At 45.0% G+C, this 16790-nt stretch overlaps 1 protein-coding gene across 1 annotated transcript; it reads left to right on the forward strand.

Annotated features, from left to right (window-relative positions):
- Nucleotides 1–255: 255 nt before the first annotated feature.
- On the forward strand, nt 256–4166 carry TCL1A (TCL1 family AKT coactivator A). The gene is made up of 3 exons (XM_033852659.1): nt 256–375; nt 3557–3727; nt 4110–4166. Exons 1-3 carry the CDS (start codon nt 256–258, stop codon nt 4164–4166), a joined length of 348 nt encoding a protein of 115 aa, XP_033708550.1.
- Nucleotides 4167–16790: the final 12624 nt, after the last annotated feature.

Genomic DNA, 16790 nt, shown 5'->3' on the forward strand with positions numbered 1-16790 from the left:
GTCTGTGGGGCTGGATCTGCGCTCCTAGACGCTGCCAGGGTCTCAGGGCACAAGGCAGGCCTCGGTGCAGGGTCAGATCCTGTCGTGCCCTGTCGCTTCGGCACAGCCCGCCTCCCGCCCCGCCCTCCTCCCGCCCCGCCGCGTGGGGTCGCCCGTGCACCGTCCCGTTATAAAGCACCGAGGTTCCGGAGCCCGTGGACCAGCGAGAAGCCCGGAGAGGCTCCAATCCTTGCTTCCTAGACCACTCGCGTCACCATGGGCGAGCTCCCTTTCTTCAGGGCGCACACGGCCTTGCACCCGGACCACCTGTGGATCTGGGAAAAGGCCGTGTATGTGGACGAGAACCAGCGCACCTGGCTGCCCGTAACCATCGAGGTACAGACGCTCTGGGGTCGGGCGCGCGGGGCAGCATGGGCGTCCCATCCGTGGCCCGGGCTCTGGAGCCGGGTCGCCCCAGGCCGTGCAGGCCCTGGAGGAGCCCCTCACATGCCGCAGGGCGAGGGCGGCGGGGAGGCTCAGAAGGGCAGGTCCACCCAGGGCGGCCGGGGACTCACAGATGAAACCACTTTGCACTGAGTGCAAGGATGAACAGTTCTCCGGGCCAGGAAGGAGGGTGGGAGAAACACAGAGAGAGGCACGTTGGCCAAAGGATGGGGACCCAGTGTGTCTGGAGTGTATGAATATGATCTTGAGTAAAATAGAACTTCTCTGGGCCTCAGGGTTCTAATCCATAAGATGGGAATAATCTCCAAAGTATGATTCACACACATGGCCAATTATCAGAATCTCCATAGATGAGCCCAGAAATCTGTATTTTGAAGGAACCCTCAACAGATTACGATCAACCAAGTTTGGGAAGCACTGCTCTAGAGTTTGGAATATTTCATACCTCCTCTGAGCTCTGGAGGAAACAAACTTCACAAGGTATATAGTAGTGTAAAAGCCAGTATTGAATAGACGTTGGCTTTGTTTTATGTGTAATGCCTTAAGATGGCTCTTTAGTTAATTTTCTTTTCTTTTTTTAAGAACTACAACTCTCTTACAGCACTTTCCATCGGAGCATGGATTTCCTCAAACTTAGGTGAAAAATGTTGAAACTTTCCATATATAAACCAAAGAAAGAACGTATAAAAGAAAAATTTAAATGCATTAGAACATTTATGTAATGTAATATCAGGACAGCTAAAAGTTACTGAGAGTGACTGTGTTCCCATTTTATAGATGAGGAAACAGAGGCATAAAAATGTAAATCTGTTCAAAGTAGTGCTGCTTGTAGGTAATGGGGTTGGGATTCCAGAGTCATAAGCACCATCTAAACTTTGCATCTTTATTGGCTTTTAAGATTTTGAAATACATATTTATATACATATATATACTTTTTTTTTTTTTTTGCGGCACACGGGCCTCTCACCGTTGTGGCCTCTCCCGTTGCGGAGCAACAGGCTCCGGACGCGTAGGCTCAGCGGCCATGGCTCACGGGCGCAGCCGCTCCGCGGCATGTGGGATCATCCCGGACCGGGGCACGAACCCGCGTCCCCTGCATCGGCAGGCGGACTCTCAACCACTGCGCCACCAGGGAAGCCCCGTACATATACTTTTAAAAATCAAGTCAAATATTCACTGTAAGTCAAGTATTTGAGGAAAATTTAAGTGAATATCTTTTTTTAATCTCTGGTTGGGACATACCTTCTTCAACATGATGCTGAAACTGCGAAGCAGAGTTTTTCACCTAATCATTATAAATTCTGGACAAAACATAACCCTTTAGCAAACCATGGGGCAGGAATTTCCCCACATAACTTAAAGGACCAGTATTCTTAATATGTAAAGATTTACATAAGTCAACAAGAGAGAGATGAATAAACAAATGTAAAATGGTTAAAGGATATGGAAGGTTATATACTAACACAGCAAGAATGGTGATTTCCACACTTAACACCTTGCAGGGTGATCTGAATTATTTTTTAACAGTGAGTTCTAATTTACTTCATAGACAAAAATTTTGAAAAGCTATTTCCACTTTGGAAAAATAATCATTGAACAAAGATAAGAGTCCAATTTTTATGCCAAGCAGGATTCTAGGCTGTGGGGTTTTGCAGTGAATGTGATTAAATCTCACTGCTTGTGAAGCTGACATTCTGCTGGGGGAGAAGGACAGCACACTAATTGAGGCCGGTGGTAAGTTCTGTAGGATAACTACAGTGGGAGGGCAGGCAAGGATGAGTGGGGTGAGGTCTTCAGGCTAGTCCTCCAGAGTTTTTCTTGTTTGTTTGTTTTTAATTTATTTATTTTTGGCTGTGTTGGGTCTTCGTTGCTGTGCTCAGGCTTTCTGTAGTTGTGGCGAGCGGGAGCTACTCTTCGTTGCAGTGCATGGGCTTCTCATTGTGGTGGCTTCTCTTGTTGCAGAGCATGGGCTCCAGGCTCGTGGGCTTCAGTAGTTGTGGTTCCCAGGCTCTAGAATGCAGGCTCAGTAGTTGTGGCGCACGGGCTTAGTTGCTCCGCGGCATGTGGGATCTTCCCAGTCCAGGGCTTGAACCCGTGTCCTCTGCGTTGGCAGGTGGATTCTTAACCACTGCGCCACCAGGGAAGCCTTCCCCTCCAGAGTTTTAATTTGCATGTGCCTGCCACATTTTGCCCATCATTTTCTTTGAAACCTTTCTGGACATCTGGGACATGCCTCTTATGTATATCATAAAAGTTGGATTTTGCTGACATTTGTCTTTATAGACATACATTTGAGCAGAGACCTGCCTTAAAAAAAGGGTGTGAGCCCTTCATGGATTTAGGGGAGAATGTTCCAGGCAGAGGACAGCAGGTGTGAGAGATTTCTGGGTGTGTGCACATCCCAGACACTGCGAGGAGGCCTGTGTGGCTGGAATGGGTGGAGGGTCCAGGATGGAACAGAAGGAGGTGAGAGAGGCAGGGAGCCGCTCTGGGGGCCTTCGGGCCATGGTGAAGATTTCAGTTCATCTGCCTGCGATTGGAAGGTGTCGGAGGGCAGCCAGCAGGGGAGTGACGTGATTTTTAGGTGCACACCTGGCTGTGGTGCTGAGTCTCGGCTGTGGGCCACAGGGCCGAGTAGGCGGCAAGATGGGCAGTTGTCACAGTAGCCCAGCGAGAGGTGATGAAACAGTAACAGTGGCGGAGATGGTGACAAGTGGGCTGTCACCTGATTCTGGGGTCTGGGGAGATCTTGTTTAAAAGAGGTTGTATGATAAAGAAGAATCCAAGAAAATCCCCCATCAGCTGAAATAGGCACCAGACTCCATAGTTACAGAAGCTCTGGGGCCCCATGGCATACCCCGGCAACCAGGCATTTGTCACGAAGTGGACCTTTTGTGGCCCTGTCTGGGTATCTAGACCCATTCGAGTGCTGGTCATCTCGGCCCAGCCAGAGTCCCTGAGAGGAGCGTGCCTGGCTTAGGGATTGGAGCTTCTGGGAACAGTGACCACCAGCATCTTAGATGCGGGCTGGGCTGGGTGGGTGGCAGGATGGACCGTGGGTATTTGTGCCTGCAGGACCGTGAAGTGTGCCCTGCCCTTCTCTTCTCTTCAGTTAGAAAGTAGCCTCCAAGTCCTCATGCGTCAGGAAGATGTCCCCCTGGGGGAGCCTGTGTGCCCCAGCCAGCTGGGCCCGTACCTGCTGCCCGTCATGTGGCAGCTCTACCCCGGAAGAAGGTACCGAGGCTCAGACTCCAGCTTCTGGCGCATAGTGTACCACATCGAGGCAAGTGTGCTTCTCCGGGGACCCGTCAGGGCATCGTGGTGGCCCTGCTCCCCTTCCCCCATGTCTGGCCTCTGTGGTCTATCTGTTCCCTCCATTTCTGTACCAGAAGCTAAAACAATGGAGGGACTTTACAAATGCAGATTTTTAAAGGACCAGATTGGAGAGACATTAGAAGCAAATGACCAACCACCCTCGGGGGTCTCCAGCGGAAGCCCCTGGGTGGCAGGAGCCTCTGTGGCGGGCAGTCCCAGGGTGAAGGCTGGTGGGAGGAGGGGCCCCTGGGGTCCCCCCCATGCAAGTTCCCGCCTGCCACTCCAAGCCCAGGGGCCGGGAGGGGAAGGAGAATCCCGGACTCTGGCCTCCAGCTCCTTCTCTCTCACAGTTTGGCGACACGGAGGACATGCTCCTGGAGCAGATGGCAGACCCAGAGTATGAGTGACGAGGTGAGCCCCCGGGGCCAGGTCAAGGAGAGGGAACGCCCCTCCTGCCCTCCGTGAAGGCAGAACTGACCCCCACCCCCCGACTGCGCTGCCCTGCGACGGTCCCCAGGGTGGGGGATCCAGGCTCTCTCCTTTAACACCTCAGAAGCCAACCATTTTTAGGCCCCCTTCATATTAGGGGCACACAGCTAGCTGCACAGTGCTTCACAGGTGTGGGCACTGTCCCTTGATCATCGCATCAACCAAGCTGGGTAGTATTAACTTTACAGGTTATAAAAAGGGGTTTTGAGAGGCACAATGACTGGTCCAGGTCACAGAGCCAGGTTTCAGATCTGGGTCTTCCGACACCAAGCCGCTGGCTCAGACGCAAGGCCTCGGCTCTGGAGACCGGCACCGACCACCCAGCTCGCCCGTCCAGACTCTTCCCGGCAGCTCCACTCCCACCCACCCCACACCCTGCCCCTTCCTTCCCTTTGCCCTTGACCCTGTCTTCTCTCGTCCCAGGTCCTGCAGCTCCCATCTCCTCCCGCCCCCTGAGCCCCAAGCCTGCCGCGGCGATGTTCGTGCTCGTGTTCACCTTCGTGCACCCGCCCTGTGTGTTCTGCTCCGCCACACCCAGGTCCAGGAGCGGAAGGATGGGCAGAGGATGAGCCCCCCACACCGGACCTGCCTGCCGGAGAGGTCGTGTGCGGGTACAGCTTCCTCCTCCTGCCCCGCCGTACCCGTGTCTCCGGCTTTCTCAGCGGCCCGATGGTCTTCAGCCTCTGTCCCCGTTCTGTCCCTCCCAGCAACTAGCGTCACATCCGGAATGCCCTGGGCTGCTTCTCATTCTGTCACCTCAGCTCTGTGTCCTTCCGGCCGTAGGGGATGGGACCTACTCGCCTGAGCCTGGTCTCTGAGCCCCTGGACCAGCTGTCTCCTGTGGTGCCGGCCCACACATGCCCACACCTCGGCCAGCGCCCCCTGCCCCAGCAGCCTCGAGTGAAGGCCTGAGGAGGGCCCAGGTCTGTGCTCAGGACCCAGAGGCCTGCCGGTCAGCGGTCCCCAGCCTGGGATGTGGCAGGAGGCTGGACAGGCGAGCACTGTGGACGGGACCTCGGGTTGCCCACCTGTAGAAGGATAGAGGTTGGAGGTCCCCCTGTTTTACAGGTGCCCGCAGACCTGGATGTTATGAAGTTGTATGTAGCGTGAACACTTTGTAATGTTGGTTGATTAAATGTAAGACAGTTCATCTAACTTTGTGCCGGACCAGCTTCTATCCTTGACCCTGATTCTAGTGGAGAGAAGCGGGAGCAGATGGTCACTGAGTAAGAATATTTGAAATGGAAAGAATATTCGTGAATTTAGTGTATATATATTTTTACTTTGGAGGAAAGGTTGGAATTTTCTTTTTTTTTTTCCGTATAATCCAAATGCTCAAAAGCCCAGTGTTCTTAGAGGTATAATTTTGACAACCATTGGAATAAGTGACCTCAAAAAGTCTCAATCAGCATCTCCTGGTATTCAAGACCCCCCACCCCCGGCCCTGTCCTCCTCACCCTCCTGGCCCAGCCAGCTCTAGCTCCTCTGTCCTCACCTGGGTAGTTCCAATCCCAGCAGGAGTCCCTCCTCCCTGAAACTGTACCCAGCCATCCAGCCAGAGTCCCTTACCTACTTCACGTGCCCCGCAGTCACAGCCCAGCCCCGATGCCTCCTGCTTCCTTCTCAAGATCTGCTGCCCCTCGTCTACCTTCTGAACAGGTAAGCAGGACCTCAGGCATTACAAAGGGATGCCTTCCAGTCAAAGGAATCCATTCTGTGTGGAATACTGCTCCTCTCCACTTAGTGTGACTTTAGTCTATAGCTCTTCATCACAGAGCGATGTCAGGGTAATGACACAAGTAGGTTGTTAAGTATCTAATACGAGAATTATATAAGAAAATACTACATTTCCTATATTTTATTCTCTGACCCCAGTCTTCTTACTCGGCCCTAGACAGATAAGCGTCGGGTACCACGCGTGCCAGGTGTGCATCTTTTATCATTTTAACCCTATCGCCTTGCGTGGTGCTCGGCAGTGTAAAAGTTTGGTCTGTCGAAGCGTCAAAACATCAGACCAGGAGGAACATCAGTGATCAGCCAGTGGCCTCACTTTAGGAACAGGTCCAGGAAGAGGAAAGTTCTCATTTGGAGCTAAATGCTTGTGTGTCCCCCAAATTCAGATGTTGACGCCTTGACCGCCAACGTGTGTATTTGGAGGTGGGACCTTTGGGAGGTGATTAGGGTGAGAAGAGGTCCTGAGGATGGGGCGTTCATGATGGAATTAGTGCCTTTTTAAGGAGAAGAAGAGAGAAAGATCACTCTCTCCACGTGCACGCACCCAGGAAATGCCAGGTGAGGACACAGCGAACAGACAGCTGTCAACGAGCCAGGAGGAGGCCCTCACCAGACACTGGATCTGCCAGCACCTTAATGTTGGACTTCCAGCCTCAGAACTGTGAGAAATAAACATCTGTGCTTTAAGCTGCCACCACCACACCACACGGAGTCTGTTGTGTTCTGTTACAGCAGCCCGAGCAGACCAAGACAGTTCTTGTGCAAACTTCTCTTGTTCGTGAAACTTTGGCCATCACCGTGAACTCTGCTGAGGGCTGCAGATACAGCAGTGAACAAAGCTAAGCTGCTCTCATGCAGCTTTCATTCTGGAAAAAGAAGAACAAGAAGCTTGGAACGTGCAAAATCCTACAATGAAAACAGAACACAGTAACCTGGTAGCGAGGTAGGTCAGGTGGTGAAGGAATTCCCACCTGTGTAGGTAGCCTTTAAGATTGAACCTTGAAAATGAGAGGGATCTAGATTCTTCTTAAATCAGGCAGGAGAGTCCCAGGACGAGGAGATGCAAGTGCTGTGCAGGTTTAATTTGCTACGGAGGGCTTGTCCGGTGGTACAATGGTTAAGAATCCGCCTGCCAATGCAGGGAACAGGGGTTCGAGCCCTGGTCCAGGAAGATCCCATGTGCCGCGGAGCAACTAAGCCCATGCGCCACAACTACTGAGCCTGCGCTCTAGAGCCTACGAGCCACAACTACTGAAGCCCATGCGCCTAGAGCCTGTGCTCCACAATGAGAGAAGCCACCGCAATGAAAAGCCCGTGCACCGCCATGAAGGGCAGCCCCCGCTCACCGCAACTAGAGGAAGCCCGTGCACAGCAACGAAGACCCAACGCAGCCAAAAATAAATTATTTTTTTAAAAAATTTGCTATGGAAACTGAAACAGCAAAAGATCTTCTCACTAAAAGAAAATGCTCTTTTATGAGCATAAGTGGCCCTAATAAATTAATTATAAATGTGATGCAGAATCTCAGTTTTCCACAACAAGAATGACTTTGGGGTTGTGGCTGAGACAGCTGGGTGGACAATGATGGAATAGTGACACCTCCAGTTGGCGAGTCGATAGGCTGTTGATTGAATATGGATCTAGAACTCAGGTCAGGACTAAAAATATCAATGTAGAAATCATTAAGATATCAATAGCAGTGAAAGCCAGGGGCCTGACCTAGGTCCCTCTTGGAGAGATGGTGGCATCTTTGAAACCTGGAAGCAAGTGTTTCCAGAGGGCCGCTGTGGTGGGCTGGGGAGCATGCCGATGAGGGGCTGCATAGAGAGAAGTGGGTATCAGATTTGGCCACGTGGAGGCTGGTGGTGACACTGTCAGGGAAAGTTTGCTGTGACAGGGGCATGGCCCGGTTGGGGTAGGCGTAGGAGGGAAGGGGAGGTGGGGAGAGGCAGCCCTTCTAGGAGCTTTGCTGTGGAGGAGGGTGGCGTCGAGGCAGCTTCAGCAGGAGGTGATGGAGCCCGTGTGTGCAGCCCAAGGAAAAGGCCAGCAGAAGGGACAAGCTGATGAGGCAGAGCAGAGAGTCTGTAGTCAAAGGACCAGCATTCCTGAGGAAGCTGAGTGGGATGGGCCCAGGCACAGATGTATGTTGGCGTCTGACAGAGAGCTTGAGCCACGATCAGCATCACGCCAGTCTTGTTTCATTTCCCCCCATACAAAGTTGGGGTTTGTGTTTTTGCTGAAGTATTTTAAAGGCTTAATATTTCACCCACAAGTATTTTATTATGTATCTCCACAGAGAAAACTTTTTATTCCTGATAGCCACAATACCACTGTCACCCCTAATAAAATTAACTATAATTCCTCAATACATCTAAAGCCCAGTCTGTTTTCACATTTCCCGTTATCTCAAATGTCTTTCTGCAGCTGGTTTAAATCAAGACTCAGACTGCGTGTGGTTGATGCATCTCAAGTCTCTTGTGATCTATAACCCACTTCCTTCCTTAGAACAAACCAGGTAAACTGTCCTGTAGACGTTCTGGATTTGGTGGACGGCATCCCAGAATGTCCTTTAATATGTTTCTCTTCCTCTTATTTCCTGTCTTTAGAGACTTGATTAGATTCTGGTTTAATTCTTTGGGCACAGATACCCACAGGTGGTGCTGTGTGCTGCTCATTGCATCAGGTCAGGAAGCGCATGATGTCAGGGTACCACTCTGGGTGAGACTGATCTATCATCCGTCATGACGTTCGCCATCAACCTGTCATCTGCGCCTTTGGCATCTTTATGATGTACCATCATTCCTGTCCAAGAATATGGTTTTTCTCTTTTATTTAATTATACATTTGTGTCTTTCAGGAATGTTTTATAGTTTTAATCATAAAAGTTTTGCATATTCTTTTTCTTTCTTTTTTTTCTTTATTTGGCTGTGCCAGGTCTTAGTTGCGGCACGCACTATCTTCGTTGCCATGTGCAGGATCTTTTTTTTTAAACATCTTTATTGGAGTATAATTGCTTTACAATGGTGTGTGAGTTTCTGCTGTGTAACAAAGTGAATCAGCTATACATATACATATGTCCCCATATCTCCTCCCTCTTGCGTCTCCCTCCCACCCTCCCTATCCCACCCCTCTAGGTGGTTACAAAGCACCAAGCTGATCTCCCTGTAAAAGTTTTGCATATTCTTGTTGCAACTATTCTCAGACATTTAATTTACTTTTTGTTATCGTAATGGTGTCTTCCCTTTCATTATATCTTTTAATAGGATATTGCTTGAGGGGTGTATGTGTACGCATGTGTGTATAAAATAGCTATTATTTTCTGTATGTCAATTTTATATTCTGCTATATTACTAAAATACCTTATTATTTTTTAAATTGAAATATAGCTGATTTACAATATTGTGTTAGTTCAGGTGTGTAACAAAGTGATTTGGTTATACATATATTTATATGTATATATCTATATTCTTTTTTCAATTTTTTTCCATTATAGTTTATTACAGGATGTTGAATATAGTTCCCTGTGATATACAGTAAATCCTTGTTGTTCATCTGTTTTATATATGGTCGTGTGCATCTGTTAATCCCATACTCCCAATTTATCCCCCCCCCACTTCCCCTTTGGTAACTGTAAGTTTGTTTTCTATGCCTGTGAGTCTGTTTCTGTTTTGTAAATAAGTTCATTTGTGTTAGTTTTCAGATTCCACATATAAGTGATATCATGTAATATTTATCTTTTTCTGTCTGACTTCACTTAGTATGAAAATTTCTAGGTCCATCCATGTTGCTACAAATGGCATTATTTCATTCTTTTTTATGGCTGAGTAATATTCCATTGTATGTATGTATACCACACCTTCTTTATCCATTCATCTGTTGATGGACATTTAGGTTGCTTCCATGTCTTGACAGTTGTAAATAGTGCTGCTGTGAACATTGGGGTGCATGTGTCCTTCTGAATTAGAGTTTTCGTCTTTTCTGGATATGTGCCCAGGAGCGGAATTGCTGGATCGTATGGTAACTCTATTTTTAGTTTTTTAAGGAAACTCCATACTGTTTTCCATAGTGGCTGCACCGATTTACATTCTCACCAACAGTGCAGGAGGGTTCCCTTTTCTCCACACCCTCTCCAGCTAAAATATCCTACTATTTACAGTAGTTTTAATTTATTCTTTGGGTATTCCAGATACATGGTGATAGCATCTGCAAGTAGAGATATTATTACCTCTTCCTTCTTAACTCTTATTGTTGTAGTTCCTTTTTCTTGTCTAATATCTCCAAAGCTATCATAAGTAGTAATAGGCATTCTTTTATTTTCTTAACTTTATTGGGAAGGCTTCTGGAGTTTCCCTGTTAAGTATGATCCTGTCTTTGCAGCTGAAATATTTATATTTTATCAAGTTAAAGAAGTATCTTTCAATTCCTATTTTAGAATTTTTAACATGAACAGGTATTGAATTTTGTTACATGCCTTTTGAAGTCTAAGGAGATGATTAGATGATACTTTTATTAAACTCTATTAGTATTATATTGATATGAGGGTATTGACTCTTTCTTACATTCCTGGAATGAACCACAGTTGATCATGATGAATAACGCATTAATGTATTGGTGGATCTCTTTGCTAATATTTTATTTTAAATTTTTGCATCATAGTTAAAATGGTCTGAATTTTTTTCTTTTTTCCCCCCTCTCAATCTTTGTCAGATTTTGGCATAAAAGTTATATTCACTTCATAAAAATAACTTAGAGGCTTTTCTTTTGTTCTACCCTGTACTACTGTAAACTGCGTTAAGATTATCTTTTTTTTTTAGCTTGGGAGAATTCCATTCAAGCCTGGTGCTTTTCTGGAAGGAGCACTTCTACAACTTCCTGTTTCTTCGGTGGAAATTGGCTGTTTAAGCTTTTTAGCTATACTGGATTCAACTTTGGTTAAATAAATTTTCCTAGAAAAGGATCCATTTCATCTAGGTTTTATATTTTATTTTCATAGTTATTCAAAATAGTCTCTGGGATTTTAATATTCTCTCTGGATTATTATTGCCCCTTGTCATTTCTCATTTTGTCTTTTTTGTGCTTTATCCCATCTAGTAAAATTAGGTTTGTCTATTTTATTTCCCCAACAGCCAACTTTTGGACTCATTTATTAATTCTGTTGTTTTGTTCGTTTGTTTTCTATATCATTGATGTCTGTTTTTATCTTTAGTTCTTTAGTTCTATATTTGTTTCTGTTGTTCCTTTTCTAGCTCTTTTGAGTGTTTATTTTCTTTTTAAATTTTTATATAGATATTTTATGTAACAGCTTTACTAAAATGTAATTGACGGGGCTTCCCTGGTGGCACAGTGGTTGAAAATCTTCCTGCCAATGCAGGGGACACAGGTTCGAGCCCTGGTCTGGGAAGATCCCACATGCTGCGGAGCAACTGAGCCCGTGCGCCACAGCTACTGAGCCTGCGCGCCTGGAGCCCGTGCTCCGCAGCAAGAGAGGCCGCGACAGTGAGGGGCCCACGCACTGCGATGAAGAGTGGTCCCCGCTCGCCGCAACTAGAGAAAGCCCTCGCGCAGAAACGAAGACCCAACACAGCCAAAAAAAAATGTAATTGTCGTACCATACAATTCACTCTTTCAAAGTGTCCAATTCACTTGTTTTTAGTCTATTCACAGTTTTACAACCATCACCATGGTTGCCTATTCTGGGTATTTCGTATAAATGTCATCATACAGTATGTCTTCTTCTGTGACTGGATTCTTTAGCATAATATTGTCAAGGTTCACACGTATTATGGTGTATATTAGTATTTAATTCCTTTTATGACTGAATAATATTCCATTACATGCATATGCCCCATTTTATACAATCATGGACATTTGGGTAATTTCTGCTTTTTGCCTGTTATAAATAATGCTGCTACAAACATTCACACACAGTTTTTGTGTGGACACGTGTTTTCATTTCTCTTGGTTATATACGTAGGAGTGGAATTGCTGAGTCATATGGTAACTTTTTTTTAACTTTTTGAGGAACTACCAGACTGTTCTCCAAAGTGGCTGCACATTCCCACCAACAGTGTATGAGAGTTTCGATTTCTTCACATCCTTGTCAACACTTGGTATTGGGCTTTTTGATTCTAGCCATATAGAAGGTATAAAATATCTCATTGTACTTCTGATTTTGTATATCAGAAATCAAATGGCATGGCCATTTGTATATCTTCTTTGGAGAAATGCCTATTAAGAGCTATTAAGATCTTTTGCCCATTTTTTTAGTTGAGGTTTAATTGACATAAAACATATTAGTTTCAGGTATACAACGTAGTAATTTGATATTTGTACACACTGGAAAGATCACCACAGTAAGTCTAGTTAACATCAGACCTCATACATAGATTTCTTTCTTGTGATGATAAATAATTTTTACTCTCTTAGCACATTTCAAATGTGTAATACAGTATTATTAACTATAGTAACCTTGCTGTACATTAAGTCATCATGACTTATTGCCCACTTTAAAAAATTGGGTTATTTTCTTTTTTATTACCAAGTTATGAGTTCTTTATATATTCTGGATTCAACTTCCTTATCAGATAAAATTTACAAATATTTCCCCCCAATCTGTATATTGTCCTCTCACTTGTTGATGGTATCCTTTAAAGCACAAAACTTTTAAATTTTGATGAATCTAATGTATCTATTTTTTATCACTTGTGGGTTTTTTTGTTTTGTTTTGTTTTTTGGTTTTTGTGGTACACGGGCCTCTCAACTGTTGTGGCCTCTCCCGTTGTGGAGCACAGGCTCCGGACGCGCAGGCTCAGCAGCCATGCCTCACGGGCCCAGCCGCTCCGCGGCATGTGGGATCTTCCCAGACCGGTGCACAAACCCGTGTCCCCTGCATCGGTAGGCGGATTCTCAACCACTGCGCCACCAGGGAAGCCCATCACTTGTGTTTTTGATATTATATTGGGTTGGCCAAAAAGTTCATTTGGGTTTTTAGTAAGACGTTATGGAAAAACCCAGACGAACTTTTTGGCCAACCAATATCACAGAAGGCTTTGCCTAACCTTCACAGTCATAAGGTTACTCTACATTTTCTTCTAACAGTTTTAAAGTTTAAACTCTTACATTAATGTATATAGTCCACTTTGAGTCAATTTTTATGTATGTTGTGAGGTAGGGGTCCATGTGTATAGCCAGTTGCCCCAGCACCATTTGTTAGAGAGACTTCTTCCTCCCACTGAATTGTCTCAGCACTCTTGTCAAAAGTCAATTGACTGTAAAAGTAAGGGTTTATTTCTGGATCCTCAGTTCTATCTGATTGATGTACATACCTGTCCTTATGCCCATACCACACTGTCTTGATCACTATGTCTTTGTGGTAAGTTTTGAAATTGGGACATGTGAGTCTTCCGACTTGGTTCTTCCTTTTTGTTGGCTGCACAGTGCAGCATGCAGGCTCTTAGTTCCCAGGGATTGAACCCGTGCCCCCTGCAGTGGAAGCAGAGTCTTAACCTCTGGACTGCCAGGGAAGTCTCTGTTCTTCTTTTTCAAGATTGTTTTCATTACTCCACATTCCATATTCCTTGAATATCCATATGAATTTCAAGACCAGCTTGTCAATTTCTGAAAAGAAGTCAGCTTGTATTTTGATAGAGACTGTGTTGAATCTGTATATTAGTATGGAGAGAATTGCTGTCTGTATTAATCTACTTAGGCTGCCAAATCAAAATACCATAGATTGGGTATTTTGTTTCAATGGTTACCTTTATACTAATATCTTAGGGCAATATTATTACTCCTTCTTTTAAAAATGCTATCTGTTGTAGCATTGTCCAAAGAACTTGCTATAATGATGGACATGTTATGTATCTGTGTTCTCTAATGTGGAAGGTGTACTGGCTACATGTAATAGCTTATGGAGCAATTGAAATGTGGCTAATATGATTGAGAAACTGAATTTTAAATTTTATTTACTGCTAATTAAAATTTAAATAGCCAGGACTTCCCTGGTGGTCCATTGGTTAAGACTCTGTGCTTCCACTGCAGGTGGAGCAGGTTCGATCCCTGGTCAGGGAACTAAGATCCCACATGCTGAGTGGCATGGCCAAAAATAACAATTTTAAATAGCCATGTATGTCTGGTGGCTACCATGTTGGATGGTGCAGGTCTTTTGGTTCCCTACTATGAACATTATTGAAATTAGTAACCTCTTCTTCCCCTCCCTTCCTCTCCCCAAAGTATCTAAAGTGATATCCATTTAGTGCTAAATAATACCTTTGAGGCAACCAGCAAGCTTACTTTCTACATAATTTTTCCCTGCTTACCCCATTTTTGATAGATGAATTATGTCTTCATTACTGGAGGATATAACATAGTATTTTTCACCCTTGTGCCTGCTAGTCTTCATTCTACAGTTACGTATGTTCAGTGCTCACAAGTAGTTCTTACAAAAAGCTTCTCTAAAGAATCTTGATTGTCTGAAACTTATTGTTTAGTAGATCTCTCAGGAAGGGCACACAGAAGCAATATTCCCTGATTCCCTCAACTTCATCACAGTTTATGTCTTTTATAATTGAAGGTCACTTTGGCTGAATAAAATCATTATTGGCTCACATTTTCTTTCTTGGGTATCTGTACCTCGTTACTCCATTTATGCCCTTATGTTTTAATTTAAAAGTATACCATGAAGGTCTAATCCCATATAAGTTACTTGGTCATTTTACCTTATGCCAAAGGATTTCAATTCTATAAAATCTGATAATTTGAATAGACTGTGTCTTGGAGTTGACTGTTCTTGGTTGTATGTCCCAGGTACATCATGTCCTTTTTAAATACATAGGTTCAAGTTATTTTTTGTTTGTTTTATTTTCAGGAGAGTTTTTAAAAAATAGTTTTGTATATTCTACTCCACAGCCTTACTTTTCTGAGGTTGGGGGGTGGGGGGGGATTTATTATGTATATGTTGGATCTTCTTTGCCTGTCCCCTATATCCATCACTTTCACGACGCCTTTGGAAGAATCCTTCTTCTACTGATTTATTTCTACTTTCTACACTATTTTTCTATTTCTATCCTTGTTGCTCTGCTGGATTTTGTGAGGGGCTTTGAGGAGATTGGGAAACAATGCCATTGTTACTAAATTGCCCTGATCCTTATTGTGTTTTAAAGCCACTTTGTTAGTGTCACTGTATTTTGCTTACAAAACAAGTTTATATACAAAGGGGAAATGTCTTTAGAAATATACTAATTCTAAAAGATTCTCCCCCATCTCTTTATACCAAACAAGTTATCTTGAACTAGTCCAGTTAAGTCATTGTCAGTGAGTGAGTCCTCCTAGTTTTAGTGAGTGAACCTCCTAGGGCAAACACAATTTATAAATTGTAGTGAGAAATTTTCCAAGAAAATGCTGAACATTCATGGTTTTGAGGTGAAAAATCAATAGCCCTTGAAACTATTAAATGGAACATTTCAATAATATGGGAGAGCTCTTTGCACTTCTCAGTAATCAAACTTATAAACTCAACTTTGGCACCTGGTCCAGATGATACGGGACTTTATACAGCAGCTTCATTGGTTAAGATGCCAGTTACCTGGGCCTGTGAACTTGGAGAGCCAAAAAGCCTAAAATCTAGGGAACTTTGTGCTGCTCTGATTGGATGGTGCCTCCCCTCAACACTGGCCTCATCAGCCCACCAACCAAGGGCACCAAGAAGCCATGTCCATTTTCCCACCTTTTTGGTTGGATTGTACTGGGTTAAATATCTGAGTGTGTCATTCCTACTGATCCTATGACTCTTGAGGGCCATGGATAACCATAGTAAGTCTTCGTCCTGGAAGGGACACACACATATTTAGCATATCTTATAGAAGAATAATAGACTTGGATCATAATTTGATAATCCCATCTGGTTCATTGTGAAATCCCCTGTGTTTGATGTGGTATGTTTGTCACCCGGGGCACCCCATCCTCATAGACAAGATTTAATTTAGCTCGAACCCCCCCCCCGACCTCCATATAACACTTCACTACCCCTCCAGAGATTTCATGGGGTCACACATCTGCCCATCACCCCTTACTTCAAGTTCTAGCATCTGCTGATTTTCCTTGGTTTATGGGTAATCTCCCATCCATCCCATTCCTGTTCCATGCATATCACCCCACCTCCCACTGGGCACCTCTGTCATTCCTTTACCAGAGGGCTGCAGGTGACAGACATTGGGGGCATGCTTGGAGTTAAGTTTGAGGGTTTGGGGAGGTTTTTGGTTCAACACTCAGATTATGCTTTAAAGTGGGATATTGAACACTCTGGTTTTGTAAAGCCCCTTAGCCATTGTTAGAGCATTACCAGCCCCTCCGCGCTAAGCCCATCACCTCATCTTTCTGGGCTCTTCCCTCCTTCACAGACCCCCCCCCCCTCCCTTCTTATAACTAATCTTTGAAATGCTAACATTCTTACCTTATTATGCAGAACAACTTGGTTCTGTTTGACTTAGGGCTAGCTTTTCTGAATTCAATGCCCCATCAAAGTGTTTTGCTAAATAAAGGATGAATCATTCCAAGAAGAATCTCTCCTAGGAGGCGGAGCTGCTGTGGTTAATTTCGGGTTTTCTATTTTCTTTCTTTTTCTGCTTCCTTTCTTCCTAGTACACCTGCTCAGAATGTTTGAGTTGGGAAGGGAGGGAGGAGGGGAGAGAGAGTTCAAACGAACAGGACTCATCAAGGAACACTTTCTGGAAATCAAGTGAGACTCGGTCTGCTGAGAAATGTCCTGGGGTGTTCCAGGAGAGGGCCAAGGCCAGGAGGAGGCCCAGGAC

This window comes from Tursiops truncatus, chromosome 2 (genome assembly GCF_011762595.2).
Source record: "Tursiops truncatus isolate mTurTru1 chromosome 2, mTurTru1.mat.Y, whole genome shotgun sequence".
NCBI classification, from domain to species: domain Eukaryota; kingdom Metazoa; phylum Chordata; class Mammalia; order Artiodactyla; family Delphinidae; genus Tursiops; species Tursiops truncatus.

Excerpts from the sequence above, each read along its gene's own strand:
- TCL1A (XM_033852659.1), top strand. The coding sequence starts at position 256 with ATGGGCGAGCTCCCTTTCTTCAGGGCGCACACGGCCTTGCACCCGGAC. Across the intron at positions 376-3,556 it reads GGCTGCCCGTAACCATCGAG|TTAGAAAGTAGCCTCCAAGT; the intron begins GTACAGACGCTC and ends TCTTCTCTTCAG. Across the intron at positions 3,728-4,109 it reads GCATAGTGTACCACATCGAG|TTTGGCGACACGGAGGACAT; the intron begins GCAAGTGTGCTT and ends TCTCTCTCACAG.